This window comes from Capsicum annuum, chromosome 3, assembly GCF_002878395.1.
Source record: "Capsicum annuum cultivar UCD-10X-F1 chromosome 3, UCD10Xv1.1, whole genome shotgun sequence".
Taxonomy (NCBI): domain Eukaryota; kingdom Viridiplantae; phylum Streptophyta; class Magnoliopsida; order Solanales; family Solanaceae; genus Capsicum; species Capsicum annuum.
Genome location: NC_061113.1, coordinates 251,510,318 through 251,526,462, shown reverse-complemented (window position 1 = coordinate 251,526,462; position 16,145 = coordinate 251,510,318). Strand labels below are relative to the sequence as shown.

Genomic DNA, 16,145 nt, shown 5'->3' with positions numbered 1-16,145 from the left:
ACAAAGAAACAACCTATTTCTACCAAAATTAAAATAACTAATTAGTTTCCTACCAAAGATAGGACTCCTAATTTAACTAGGATTTGTACGTTAAAAGGAAAAGGCTGGGGAAAGAAGAAAAAAACAGTTGCATTCTTAAAGCAACATTCAACACTCCTCCTTGCTTTATGAAATGCAAACACCAATTCTTTGCCTTAGAAGCTCGAACTTACTGACTGGAAATAGCTTAGTGAACAGGTCTGCTAGCTGGTTTTCAGACTTGCAGTAGATTAGAGTTACTTCTCCTTTTTGCTGCACTTCTCTCAAAAAATTGAACTTGATATTGAAATATTTGGTCTTCCTATGAAACACTGGATTGTTTGAGATTGCAATAGCTGCCTGGTTATCGACTAGAATCTCAGTACTGTCATTCTGTTCCATATGTAAATCACACATGATCTTTCTGAGCCATAGGGCTTTGTGATACAAAAATGAAATTCCTCTCTCCTTCTCCCAGGCCTTTATCTTGGCAGTCAAGTTCTCAACGAGGGATGGTATTTTGCTGACCAAAATCCGTGCTTTTTCTGCACGTTTCAAATTGATGTGGACCCCTTTCCCAGCGCTGTAACGATTTTCATCCTTTTCATACTCATCAAGCCAGCTTTCCTCTTGGGATGCATGTTTCCACTTTTCCATTTTATCCAAAACATCTTTCCTGCTAGCAACTTCCTCTTTGGCTTTCCCCACCTGATCATCCATGCTTGAAAGCAGACTAGAGAGATCATTGTCAGACTCCATAATCTGGATTAAAATCTAGCGTGCAGTCTCACTATCTACATCCATATGAACACTCCAACACTCTAGTAGATTTCCTCGAGCTCATTTTGTCTCTTAAATATCAATTCTCTCAGCTTACTGATCTTTAGAGCACTTAAACGCTCAACTTCCACTTCAGCCTCTTCAGCCTGTTCAATAATGTGAATGGCAAGGGATCCTTGTCTAGTTATCTCATCAATAAAGGAAGAAACTAAGGAAGTGATATGGTTAAACCTCAGTTGTTCCTCCATTTGCATGTCCATGAGGTTCCAAAGTTCTATTAGAGAGCTGCCAAGATCTTGAATTCTTTCTAGCCGTTGCTGCTTTGATTGTCCATTCAAATGATTCGCCAAACTTGGATTGATATTAGCTATTATCTTCTTGAAATCAAGTGACATAACTACTGTAAGCTCATGAATTACGCTCATATAGCTATTCACTCGTTGCAACCGGAGGTTCTTTCCTGAAGATGTGACTTCAGTTCTGCCAATCTCTTAGCTGTCAAGTCTTGTTCATTTACTTGAACATCTGTGGGACTAATAACTCTTGTCATTTCCTGCCATTTCTGCACAAATTGCTGCTATATGTGTTTCTATGTTCAATAATTCCTGAAGCCTTTCATGTTTCTTTGTCTGTATGTCTTTTAACACAGGATCAATAACCGTCAATTTTTGCTTGAGGGTACCTTTCATCTTTCCAGACAATGGCAAAGAAACTTGTTCTCCAAGGGCAGAAACAAGTTTGGAAATTTCTGCCTCTGCCTCAGCTTCAGAATCATTTTTTTCTACATCTGGATTTTCAGGGTTGTAGTCATCATCCTCCGAGTCATCCGATGGAAGTCCAGGAATATCATCTAGCTTCTCCCCGGACGCAGCAGCAGCAGCTTGCTTGGGATATACTTTCTCCCAACTATCAGTGACAAAAAGGTCTGTTCCTTCAAGATTATTAAGCAAGTCAATGCAGTTAACTTTGCAATCGCAACCAGGACAAAGCCAGCCTTCATCATCAGGTGGAATGTCTTCTTTTAGCAGAGGTGACTCCACACACAACTGGTGAAATCCACGCTCTTCTTCCAATGGATTTAATGAGAAACTTCTGCTTCTCATTTTCACTTTAAATAGGTCTAGTCCTGATACTTCCTTTATCAAGAGTGTTTATCTTCGAAATACAATTTGAAATCTTTTTCTAATAACTGACCAATACTTAACAAGTTCTGGTCCAAATCGGGTACATAAAGAACATCAGAAATTGTTTTAGTGCCCGATTGTGTTTCAATTGTAATGGTTCCCATTCCTTTTGCTGGAATATAACCACCATGGCCGATTCTAACTTTTGTAACTTTACTAGGCCTCAAATCTTTAAAAAAATCTTTATCGCAAGTCATATGATTTGTGCATCTGTTATCGATCAGCCACAACTCGCTTGAGACACTGCTTGTAAAACATGATGCGACAAAGAGTTGATCTTCTTCCTGTTCATCAACAACTCGAGCCTCTGCATCTTGCTGCTGAGTTTTGTTCTTGTAGATATCGCTTCATGCCCAAGCTGATTGCATTTAGTGCACTTACCATCAGGTCTCTCCCAACACTTGAAAGGTGCACGTCCGAGCTTGCCGTAATGCTTACAAGGAGGGTACTTTCCTTTGAAACCACCTGTTTTGTTGTTGTTGTTGTGTGTTGCACCTTCTTCGTCAATTGGTTGGTATTTCTTCTTCCTCTTCTTCTTAGAACGTCCATCATCGTGTGTGTTGCACCTTCTTCATCAGTTAGTTGGTAATTCTTCTTCTTCTTCTTAGAACGTCCATCATCGTGATACTTGGCTGGTAAGGCACGTTCGACAGCTCCTCCTTGTCTCATAACACGCCGTTGCTCTTGCTCTTGAAAGCACTTAAGAGCTCTGCAAGTGTGATCTTGGACGAGTCCTTAGTATTTTCCAAGGTTGTTATGGTAGCCTCAAATCTTTCAGGTGCCGTTACTAGGATTTTCTCAACGATCCTTGAATCATTAAAAGTGGAACCCAATAATCTGATGCGATTTGCTAAATTAAGAAGTCTGTCAGAGTACTCCTTAATGGTTTCACTTTCTTTCATCCTTTGCAGCTCAAACTCACGTACCAGATTCAACACTTGCATCCCTCGAATCCTTTCATCCCTTTCATACTCGGTCTTGAGATAATCTCATACCTCTTTCGCTGATTGTAGAGACATGATACGAGTGAAGATATTAGCTGAAACTGTAGTAAATAACATGTCATTGTCTTTGATTTTCTAGTATTCCTCTCCTTGTGAGTTTGAAGAAGAGAATATGCAGAGAGACAGATTATTTTCTTGTTAAAAGACCGTCTATAAGTGATCACAACTTAAATAGTTGCTATTACAACTAAAAATAGGACAAAGAAACAACCTATTTCTACCAAAATTAAAATACCTAATTAGTTTCCTACCAAAGATAGGACTCCTAATTTAACTAGGATTTGTACGTTAGAAGGAAAAGGCTGGAGAAAAAAGAAAAAATCAGTTGCATTCTTAAAGCAACATTCAACAGACTTAAAAAGTTAAGCACTGCAACTGACGTGAAGATGTGAGAATCATCAGGGTAAATTTCATCCATGGTCACTTAACTTAGGATCTATTACGCAAAAGTCACTTTTCTTTCATTCATTTCATCCTTGATCACTTAACTTTGTATCTATTACGCAAAAGTCACTTTTCTTTCATTCATTTCATCCATGGTCATTTAACTTTACTCCGATCATCACAAAAGTCACTATGACCGGATTTTACAATAATTCCATCGGAAAAATGATGTGGCAACCTTAATTAGTTTTTAATTTTAATTTGAGTGAATATATAATAAATTACTCATATCTTGATCTTTTTTATATGTGCACAATCCAATTTTTCTTAAGAATTATTTAATGAAAGAATACCAATTTCTTAATAGATTAGATTACCTAATGAAGACTATTTTCATAAAATATTTGATTCATATTTTTATGAAACATTTCATAATATTGTATTCATCTGCCAAAAATGTGCATCGAAAAAGAGTGATAAATAAGATAAATTCTTCAAAACACATAAAATAGAAATACATGTGTGATATTATTTTTTTAAAAAAAAATATTTTAATTCTTTGAAGATAAATCAACATGCTAAATTTTATCCAGAATCTTCATATCACTTAAACTTGAAAGTGATCCTTAAATTAGGCAAGGGATACTGGGGAACCAATAAACAATTATATCTCCAAAACATGTGAATGTTCATGGGAGTATCCCTCAAGTAAATGCAGTTCCACAACATAATAAAAAAAAAATCATAAAATTACAACTACAAAAAGAAGATAAGAAACAACCATTGTGGTTTAACACTAGGTAAAATTGACCTTATAATATGCTTTCACATACTATTTACCTCCAAAAATAGTCTTGTCCGAAAAGTACTTGGATATCAAATATTTCCTCGTCTCAGTTTCAATCTTCTTGAACTTCTCAACATCTTCACTATCCATTACACTACATCACATCATGAAAACAAATAGAGAGTTAGGACCTCCGGAGGTTCAGATTACATTAATATATATGGAAGACTTAAGCAGAACATAAAAGTAGTGCTGTAACAGGATAAATAGCCTTGCTTTTGTTTTTTTTTTTCTCTATCAGTACTATTAGACGTAAGTTCTTTTTTTTTTCCTTTTAATAGAGTTAAGATTAACCATCACGAACAACTAACAACACTCAATAAAAGCACTGAAACAGACCTTTTCTTTCAATATTACATTTTCTCATGTCCTCTTGTAGCAAATTTAAAGCTCAAATGGGAATACAATTTTCCAGTAGAAAACTATATTACAAGATTAATGTGACTCTATTCTTACCTCTTTGTCACTATACTACTGACAGCCAGTAAGCCCAGTAAATCTAGACTTGTGGAAGTAATAATGCATAGTTCATTTTTTTCTTTGTGCTTACTAATTTAGCTAAAATGAATAATTCAAGAGATTCTCTAATAAGCATGCACTTAACTGATGCCGTGACGGGAAGCTGTTGCTAATTTGTTAAAGTGCTAAAGTTCTAATACACTTCATTAGATATTGAGCATATATTCTGAGGATTCTCCAAGAAAATGTAGTTTTGAACACCGAATTCACTTTGCACACAGGATATTCACTTGGGAGTAGATAATAGATTAGCCGACCGATATTGCTTTTCAGTTATTACCTTACAAGAGAATCAATTAAGCATCTTACTCTTTCAAATCTGGCTGTCACATGATGCCAGATAGACTTTAGGCTATCTTCAAGATAACTACAGTTGGGTTCCAAAGGACTTACAAAGCTCCTGTGTGAAAGTCTCCCTCCCCCCCTACCTTAACAACCCATGCGTGCTTTCATTAATCAAATTTTCCAAACACCTTCCATATAACTATCATTATTGGAAGTCCGTTATGATGCATTTCCTTTATTAACATATCTACTATCTGAATCCCAACTAAAGCAGCAACATACCCAATGTAGTCCACAAAAGTGGGGTCTGGGGAGGGTAGAAGAAACATAGACTTCACCACATTAATAATATTCTTGTTGTGCCCCATCTCTGTATCCTCCCATCATTTATGTTAGAAGGGCAATATTAATAGGTGATAAGTAACTCGCATATGAATACCAGATAACTATCAGCCATGGGTATGTTTTATTTCTTATTTACAACAACAACAACAAACCCAGTGTAGTCCCACACGAGGTGACTAGGGAGGAAGGTGTGTGTGCAGCCTTACCCCTACCTTGTGAAGGTAGAGAAGCTGATAAATAATTCTTTACGAGTCTATTCCCCATAGAGACATTCTTATAGGTAATAGTAATTCATTGCGAGTCTATTCCTCACAGAGACATTCTCATATGAAGAGGTAAAAATAATTCTTTACAAGTCTATTCCTCACAGAGACATTCTTATATGAAGGTATTAACAGCAAGAAAATCTCTTAAATGCTGCCAATTGCAAGGGCCATGAAATCACCAATCATACAGTAAATTTAAAATCAAAGCAAGGGCCAAACAAACACTTCTTTTTAAAAAAAAAAAAAAAAAATCCGGGGGTAGGGGAATGGGAAATGGGAAGGGAGATTAAGCTGGGAAACCGAACCCCTACCAATAGGGCAAAAATTCAGCCAGCCAGCCAACCAATTGAGCTACTAAGATTTCTAGCCAAACAGACTATTCAACCCCCCCCCCCCCCCCCCCTCCCCCGGAAAAACCAGAAAACAGTTACAAAAGAAAGCGTAGATATATGCTCACTCGAAAGAATCGTCGGTCACTTCCTTCACATCTTCAGTAACAGTTGGGGTTGGTACCTCCTACAGAAAACGAAGATACAAGGAAGAAAGGAAAAGGACCAACCATAAATAAGAATACGCCTGAATTAGCCAATAAAAGGAGAGGAAAAATCCACTATAATTAGTGGAGTTTTGTGCAGGCTGGACACCACCACTATGAAAAAAAAGGAAAAATTCCGTGGAATTAATAAGTTGCACGCAAGCAAGCTGATTTGAACAGAATGATTATTAAAAAAATAAAAATCTCGTGAAACTAGTCAACTGCACACAAGCCAACCCGACACCACGGTTACGAGAAAAAAAAAGGAAAAAAGAATGATAAATTAATTAATAAGATATAGAGAAGAGAAACCTGATGTTGTTGCGGAGGAGGCGGCGGAGATTGAGGAGCGGAGGAAATGGGGGAATTTGTGACAGAATTTGCCGCTGAAGAATCCATTTTTCCAATTTTCAAATGTAACTACTAAACGACTAAAGTTGAGTTATATACTGAAACTTTCTTCCATTTATATATTACTCTTAATTTTTTTACATAAAAAAGAAAATGGAAGAGTTTTTCATTTTCAGAATCTTTCTGACACGTAGATCTAGCAGAGGTGTTTTCGAGTTCTTGGATTCAGAGAATGTATATGGGAAACGAGAAAAATGCCACGTGTCCATCATTGACGGTTATGAAGTACTCACTCCGCTTAAAAAAGAACAATCTAATTTGACTTCACACGAAATTTAAAAAAATAAAAAAGATTTTTCAATCTTGTGGTATGTCAAATGTACCAAAATATCATTCAATTTTATAGTCTTAAACATGTCACGTGGAAAGTTAAAATTTTAAAGTTGCTAAAAAGGAAAGAGGTCTTTTTTTTTAAATGGACTGAAAAAAAATAAATCATTCTTTTTTAGATAGAGCGAGTACTTTTTTATTCAATATTAATTGTTCGTGTTACTGAAAATAAATACTAGTATTCAATAACGGGTCATTTGGTGTAAGGTACAAGGGATAAGCAATCCCGGGACAAAATAAATTATCAATTTATCTCATGTTTGGTTGGAAGGATTAATCAATACCGAGATAACTTATCCCTCATTTACATCATAGTGATAGGATAACTTATCCCATATGCATGAGATAAGTTATCCTGGGTAATTGTGGGATAACTAATCCCAGAATTAGTTATCTGAGATAACAATTTCCCAACCAAACGACCTCTAAGTGTTATTACATAACTAAGAATAAAGAAGAAGAATAGAAACAATTGAGTCTCTTGGATCCTTTTTCTTGAAGGAGTCTCTTGAATCTATTTATAGGAGAAATTTACTTCTGACTAAATCAAAGATACTTCAAATCATGATAGATATTAGATCTTATATATTATGATATTTATTATAATATAAATATATTTATAACACTTTCCTTAAATTTCTAATTAATAGATAATGTGCCTCGTTAAAACCTTACTAAAAAAAAACCCACTGAAAAAAAATCTAGTGAAGGAAAAAAAGTACACATCTCTAATAATACACATATATGCTGCCTCATTAAAAACCTTATAAGAAAAACCTAGTGGGACAAAACCTCGTAAGGAAAAAAGAGTACAACGCGTAATAACTCCCCTAATTAGAACATCCTTGAGTCTTTGCATCCCGATCTTGTGTATCATCTTCTTGAAAGTTGCAATTGAAGGAGACTTGGTGGATAAATTAGCCACATTGTCACTTGAACGAATCTGTTGCACGTTAATATCACCATTCTTTTGTAGCTCATGTATGTAGAAAAGCTTTGATGAAGTGTGCTTCGTTCTATCTCCTTTTATGAATCCTCCATTAAGATGTGTTATACATGCTGCATTATCTCTATATAAAATTATGGGTACTTTGTCACATTTCAAACCATATTTTTTTCAAATGAAATGTATCATAAATCTTAACCATACATACTCTCGACTTGATTCATGAATAGCTATATTCTCAGCATGATTCGATCATGAAATGGCTAGATAAACTACTTTGTATATTTTCAAGATATAGCAGTATCCCTCATATTTGAACACACTGCATATTTGAAACCGAGACTATGTGGGTTAAATAAATACCCAGCATCAGCATAATCAAGAAGATCGAAACTGCAATCTTTAGAATAAAATTAACTCATGTATTTTATCTCATTTGATTTCTCTTAGTAGGAGCAAAGCTATATCTATACCTTGCTAACAAATTAATCAAAAAGGTTATATCAGGCCTTGTAGTATTTGCAAGATACATTAGTGTTGTGCACCAATTGCACTAAGATATGGTACTTCATGTTTCTCATTTCAGCAAATAATCTTATTACTTTTGAAAACTCTCCAAGAGTTTCAATAATATTTAGACCATCAATTTATCCCTTATAAGGATAATAAACAAGTTTCTCAGAAACTTTATATGCTTCAGGCATTTTGAATTCTTTAGGAATTTTCATATGGGTTTTTGTCAAGTGACAATATCACTGCAAATCAAATAAGTGTTATGCTTACGAAGATGCATCCTTTCATGTCACTTGATAAATATTTCTACGTCAACATGCTTAAATAAACTCAGAATTCGGATCCACATAGTCTTTCGCATTATTGCATCTATATTATATCAAATATATTATCGATGATATATCATTTGTATCGGTTCACAATGTGATATAACATTTTGAGATCTCATCACTTCGTTATTTTTAGGTACCTGAACTTCTCATAAGGTTTCATGAAGTGTTATGTCGTAGTCTCTTCAAAAGCACATTGCCTTCTTATTATGATTGTTTGCTCCTTATCCTTTTTAAGGATTATTTTATTTGGAACCGATTGGTCTACCACGCTTCACGCATGCATAGACTTTGTCCTTTAGAGACATAAAATAGAAGCACTTGCAGCTCAAATATGAGATGTTATGAGATGCTTTCGGTATTTGACTTGAATTATATTTTGAATGAGGATCTGATGATAATTTTCAACATATTTCATAGCTACTTATAATCTCCCTCTTATGTTATGAAAACTAACATACATCCTCCATCTTCTTTGAGGAATCCATCTTTGTGCATCATTGTATATTCATTAATCGTATAACGCACATCGAAATTATTAGATTGAATTGTTAGTTCCCGACCTTGAACCAATTGAGAGGAAAGAAATAATCATAATGTATTGGTTTAATGCATACAAGTGTTATTGTATGCAGTATATCATATTTCAGACCAACACATGAAACTTTGTTCTCATTAGCAATGTTGTAACTATTTATTAAAGGTATTCAATACCAGACCTTCATCATCAAGATGAATTGTTTTGATTGCACAATCTGAAAATTATGCTTTTAACTAAATTTTATTGAGTAAGCAACTTTATGAATGTCAAATTGCAGGTTGACAATAAGCGTACAAGTGATCATCTTATATCGATGTATCTTAATAATCACATGATAGGTGAACGGTCCCTTATTCACCTTTTATATTTTTTTACCTTTTATACTTTTCAGATTTTGAGGGATCAAATCCCAACATTAGTTGGTCCAACCAACTTATCATGAGAACAAGCGACATAAATAATTCTTGAAAAATCTTCTAGTTCTTCAATTATGCACATCTTCGAAATGTCACAATCGTTTATATCAACTTATGAACTCATTTAAAGTAATAAACACAAGTTTACCATGACATATAATTTTTTTCCTTTAGTAAATTTTAAATTTACTATTACATGAATAAATTTTAGATGTACTACTTTACAAGTATATTTCAAAATAACTCTTCTCAGTTATTTTGCCTCTTTCGGAGGTGAATTGTGATACTATCACAATCAAGTGTACGTTTGCATTAATAAGCTTCTTATTCCCCGGGAATGGAATATAATCGTGTCTTAACCCTATCAAATTATGATCGCTTATAACCTCATTTAAAATATTTCCAATTCAAGAGCAAATCGAGGTGCGCATATAATGTAGAGAATTTTTCTCTAACATATCTTATAATCATAATAAGCGTGTGAAAATATTATCACTTTTGATTATTATTATCATATTGTCCTTTCATGCTTATATTCGTACATTAAATCATTTGTCTTCTTTCAGACATATTATGCACTGCTACCACATTCACTTCAGAGAATGAAGCATATTCAATGGGACTTGTCTCGTGACTTTTCACAAACACCCATATTATGCACTGCTGCCACATTCACTTGAGAACAAAGCATATTCAATGTCTCATGACTATTCACAAACACCCATTATTTTACCTTCACCATTGGTATATTGAGATTCAAACTCAATATCTTATCTATATATAAATGCGTCTTAATCAATAACTTGATGGAACTTGAATCCAACATCTTATCATCGCGGTGCATCAAATTTTTAACTCAATGTCTTACCCTCTTAATGAGATGAGACTTAAATTCATCGTCATATCTTTTAACAATATTATTCTTCATGAACAAATACAAAGCATAACTGATTTTAAACCAATTATTTTTTTCTTAAATACAACAATAATTACATCATTAGTAGCAAAAGATAAATAATATAAGAAATTACTAACCTTGAAATTAATTTAGATTTGTAATCTTATCTTGTTTGGTAGAGTCTCGTGTTGATAATGTGTTATGAAATAACTAAGAATAAAGAAGAAGAATAGAGCGAATGAAGTCTCTTGAATCCTTTTTCTTGAAGTCTCTTGGATCCTTGAGCATGATTTACAACGAAGAAATCCTTTTATTTACAGGAGAAATTTACTCTAGTTTCTGATTAGAAGACACATACTTCAAATCCTAATAGATATCAACCAAAACTAAAAGACACATATTTCAAATCCTAATAGATATCAATTATAATGTAAATACATTTATAACAATAAGTATTTATTTAATTTAGATAATTAATGAATAATTTTTTCATTTTACTCATTTTTTCATTGCTATTAAATATTATTTATTATTCAATACATTATATAAATCTATTATATTCATTATTCTTATTATTTATTATTTTATTAACATGTATTTCAAATTAATTGGATAAATAATATTGAACGAGGGAGTAGCAAGACAAGTGAATGAAGTGACTGTACGTATATTCTTTCTCCTTTGGAATTTTAAAATTATGTTTTTACTTATATTTATATTTAAATAGAAATAAGAGGGAAGCAATGGGTGGGTTGTACCTTAAACGATAATCTAAAATAGCCATTTATGAAATAATTACGTAAAAGTACTGTAGACTTGATATCAAAGTACTTTCATGCCTCAGTTTTCATGAAAGGTCTATAAGATATAAGTTGAAAAGAACTCTCATTATACTTGGCTGTAATATTGTACAACTCTTGAGATTGACAATGACAACAACTCCTTATCCTTCCATATTTACTACTATTAAGCTTCTCTTTACACCTTATAAAACAAAGTTTCATATATGAACAACATAGAATAGAATGCTGAGAAGCACCAAACAAGGGAGGGGACTCCAGCATGTGAATGACAAGCACCTAAAATAAATGACAGATTTCTCTGTACAACAAATATATACAAGGTTATGGGCAACTTTTCTTAATAACATGACGATTCATTTATATAGAACTTTGATCTGTGGGACAACGTTGTTGTAGTAAAGATCGTAATGCCAGATAAATCATTACCACGTGAGGCAGGCGAAAAAACCCCAATGTCGAGTCTAGTAGCCAAAAGCATCGGTACCTTACACTCTGACCCTAGTAGTAAGCGGCACGTGCAATCTCGTTTGAATCAGCCAGGGCCACTTTGCAAGACTAAATACTCCTAGGTGACCAATAACCAGGTAGTATCGTGAGCGAACAGTGAATATGACTACCATGGAATTCTTGGCTCTTGGAATATCATCACAAGCCTAACTAGAGTACAAGTAATATGATTTCACCTGATATGTTCATCCGAAAAATTAGGGTGGGTAACAAAGCAGGTCAAATCGACTCATCGTATATCCATAGAAACCATCTTCAAATATGTGACTGCCGCCTGTTATTCCAATCCTTGTGATAATCTCCCTAACATTCATTGTGGGCACTAACTTAAAGCACATTGAGGTAATTTGTGACCTGTTCTCCTTGAGGAAATATTTTGAGTCATCAACAAGAAGAACATGGGTCAAGTCGAAAGAGATTCTAAGCCGTTTTGTGCAGCTAACTCAATTTTATTTTTATCCTCTCCGTTCAAATGCTGAAGCACCAATCATCTCAGGTACTAACCCATTTACTTGTTTCCGTTTCGTCACATCAATCTTCACTAGAGCTCTTATGGCTTGGAAAGCATATTGCCAACAGCAAAGTTATAGTTTTTTCCTCCTATTTCAATCCGACTGCAACCAATTTCTTTTTGCAAGCCTAATTCCTTCATCTTTTGCCTCAATTGTCCGACAGAATCCCAGTCCTCAAATCTGGCAAAAAAATTGGATACTAAAACATAAATTTCTGCTTTTTTTGGCTCTAATTCTAGTAACTTCTTAGCACATTTCTTCCCAAGATTTAACTGTGCATGAACTATACATGAATTGAGCAGTGAACACCAAATTTGACTATCTGGATGCATAGGCATCTCAGCCATGAGATTTAAGGCATCATCAAACTGTCCAACACGAGCCAGCATGTCAATAACGCATGCATAATGCTCCGATTCAGGTTTTAGACCATGCAATATCTGCATCTCTCTAATATACTGTCGACCTTCTTCAATGAGTCCGGCATGGTTACATGCCATTAAAATAGAGACATATGTCAGGCTGGAGGGGTTGAAACCTGATTTTTGCATTTCTTGAAATAGTTTGATGGCCTCCATTCCAAGTCCATGAACTGCATATCCTGTAATCATAGCTGTCCATGATGATATATCATTGAGCGGAATATGGTTGAAAACATACTTGGACATTCCTATGAATCCAGATTTTGCATACATGTCTATGATTGAGCAATGGACAAAACCATCCTCTATAAGGTTAGTTTTTAGTGCAAAGCAATGAACTTCTTTCCCCAGCCTGACAGCAGACAATGTTGAACAAGCCCCTAATACACTTGTCACAGAAATTTCATCAGGTTGGAATCTACTAGATACCATATCACGAAACAGACATACAGCTTTATCTGGTAGTGCATTCTGCAAATAACCAGCTATCATCACATTCCAGGATACCACATTTTTATCTTCTGTCCTGTCAAACATACGTTGTGCCAGTGCTGGTTTTCCACAATTCATGTAAAATGAAACTAGGGAAACCCGTGTAGACATATCTGCTTTTAGACCATTTCGAAGTACAAAACCGTGAATTTGTGTACCGCAATGTAGCAGTTTTAAGTGGGAACAAGCAACCAGAAGGCTACCAATAGTGAACCAGTCAGGAAGCAAGCCAGAATCCATCATTTCAGAGGACAGAGTCAAAGCCTTGGATGAATCCTCATGCTGAGCACAGCCACTTATCAGTGCATTCCAAGAGCTTACTGTCTTATTCGCCAATCCATAGAATACAAGCTCAGCATATTTGAGCAATCCACACTTCGCATAGGCAGCTATAAAAGCATTCCTCAACAACTCATGGTATTCAAGACCATTTCTAAGCGAGTGGCAATGAAGTTCTTTCACTATCAACTGCTCTGACTCCTCTAGGCAAACAGGCAAAACATTCAATAGAGTTACCTCATTCGCCTTCACATACTCACGGGTACTTTGCATTCTTCTCATAAGATGAAATGTTCCTCCAGCATCTCCGTCTCCTGAATAACCCCCGATAATCGAGTTCCAAGAAACCACATTTTTCCTCTCATTTTTCTCAAACAGAAGTTGTGCATCAGCAAAGTACCCAACTTTGCAATACATATCCACTAAAGAATTAGTCACTGTTAACTCCTTAACCAGTCCTACCTTTACAGCTAAACCATGAATACTCTTCCCGAATTCAATTTCCTCTTCTTCTGCACATATTGGCAGCATAATAACCACTGTAGTTGCGTCTGGAACAAGAACTTCATCCCCTGTAAATATACTCCTGAAAAGATCAAAACTTTCTTCAACATATCCATTCGCGGAGAACCCAGAAATCATCGAGTTCCACGAAACCAAATTCCTCTCAGGCATATACTCAAAGACTGTCGTAGCTTCCTCAACAAGACCAAACTTCCCATACATGGAAATTAACGCATTACTTACAAAGACATCGTCAACCAAACCAATCTTTAATGCCATCCCATGAACAGATTCCCCTAGACCCACATCAAGAACCCCTCCACAAGCTTTAACAACACATGGAATCGTAAAATTATCTGGCATATCATTGGTTGAAGTCATCAACTCAGTAAACAAACAAATAACATCAAACCAAAGCTCGTTCTTTGTGTACCCACTCATAAGAACATTCCATTGATACAGTTTTTTGCTTCCTAAATCATCGAAAGCGGAGTGAGCATCAGAAGGATACCCACACACGGAGTACATTGTGATGAGCCGCGTATGGAGTACAACATCATCTTTTAATCGGTTCAATGAATTAACCATTTCATGAACTTTACGACCCGTTTCTACGTCCTTTTGTTTACCACAGGCAATCAAGAGTAGGCCTAAGGCCTCCGATTTTTCAGACGAGTGATAAAAGTCATTGTTAAGGTATTCTTGAAATATACTGAAAACTTCCGATAAGCATTTGGATTCGCACAGTTGGGTAATCTCTTCGGACAGGTTCTTCAAAATTGGTTTGTTCGGAGTACCAAGCGAGCCTGCTGGTTTTGGAACGGATTTGTTGGTTGTTGGACTAAATTTGACGTTCTGAAATAGGGGCTGCTGATGAGCTATTTGCGTGTCGGATCCTTGAAAAGCAGTGCACTTTTGGAGGATCCGACACGGGTGCGACAACATTTTTGGAGAGTCCGAGCAACTTAGAAGATGAGTATGCTGTGGGTGGCTGCAGCACAAAACCGGTGGCGCGATGGTGGAGCTCGCCAGCGTGAACATCAAATATGCATAGCAAGCCTATCCACTGACGCTGTGGCAAGGAGGTAGACAGGTAGACATTATCTTTATCTGGTTGGTGCATAAGGATAATAAAATTGAAATTATTTAATCTTGTTTCATTGTGAATATCAATTAATTACGAGAATCATTTTTTGCATTAAAATGATGATACTAATTATCTCCTATAAAAAAATGTGTGTTAGCCAAAACGCTTACTGATTGATTATTATCCAAAAACTATAGTCAATTTTAGTCATCTTGTGTCAATTCTAAAATCTAATAATAACTCCCTTGTCCAACCAACAATACTTGTCAAATTTAGACGGAGGGAGCACTTCATTTGCAATTAGTTAAAAAAAAATGATCAATTTTCTTTTTAGATAATATTTTAATTTCAATTTTCTATTAACATGTTTAAGATCACAAGATTAAAGAATATTTTGGTACATTTGACATAACTTTATTTAGGATTACAAGATCCAAAAATATTTTTTATTTTCATAAATTCCGTATTAATTTAAATTAGATCATTTCTTTTTAAACGGAGGGAGTTGCAAATGAACCCAGCAGGCCGGCCAAAGCGACCTTGCCTTTGGAGAATCAGGTAGAAGCATTATTTCACCATTTACAAAATACATCTTCAGCTCAAAACTATGCACCGGGGTGGATTAATCATGATTCGAGTTCCAAATGTTACCACAACCCACCATTTAATGAACATATTGGTTCTTTCGGTTAGTCACATTTTTTTTATTTTTTACTGGAGATTCTATTTTTACAAATAAGATATCTGAAAATGCATGTCAAATTTGTCATTCATACCTCTTTAGTAAACAGCATAAGATATGAATCAAAGCTACAGGGTTCGAATTAGTCCATAACATAAACACAACATCCTTCCTTACACGTTAAAGAGTAAATTTAATCTTTTGTAAGTTTTTCCTTTAAACGTAGAAGTGAAATTTAAATAATCTTTACAAGTACGTAAAACAAGAAGTAATTAGAAAAATTATTTTAAGAAAGTCGTCGTTGAT

At 35.0% G+C, this 16,145-nt stretch overlaps 3 protein-coding genes and 1 pseudogene across 3 annotated transcripts; all 4 read right to left on the bottom strand.

The window, feature by feature from the left end:
- Window positions 1-6: 6 nt before the first annotated feature.
- LOC107862357 lies at window positions 7-3,518 on the bottom strand (annotated as a pseudogene).
- LOC124896888 lies at window positions 1,940-2,651 on the bottom strand. Its single transcript, XM_047408760.1, has 2 exons — window positions 2,364-2,651; window positions 1,940-2,299 (listed from the first exon to the last, which is right to left on the bottom strand). The coding sequence occupies exons 1-2, from the start codon at window positions 2,649-2,651 to the stop codon at window positions 1,940-1,942; spliced, it is 648 nt and encodes a 215-aa protein (XP_047264716.1).
- Window positions 3,519-4,210: 692 nt separating the features above from the next.
- Window positions 4,211-6,765, bottom strand: LOC107862360 (the record flags this gene model as incomplete). Its single annotated transcript, XM_047409818.1, is given in 3 exon segments — window positions 4,211-4,311; window positions 6,090-6,148; window positions 6,480-6,765. Coding segments are annotated over 3 exon segments (247 nt in total), but the record flags the coding sequence as incomplete, so codon positions are not given.
- Window positions 6,766-11,419: 4,654 nt separating this feature from the next.
- On the bottom strand, window positions 11,420-15,260 carry LOC107862361 (pentatricopeptide repeat-containing protein At1g18485). Its single transcript, XM_016707913.2, has one exon. The coding sequence runs from the start codon at window positions 15,109-15,111 to the stop codon at window positions 12,412-12,414; it is 2,700 nt and encodes an 899-aa protein (XP_016563399.2). The 5' UTR covers window positions 15,112-15,260; the 3' UTR covers window positions 11,420-12,411.
- Window positions 15,261-16,145: the final 885 nt, after the last annotated feature.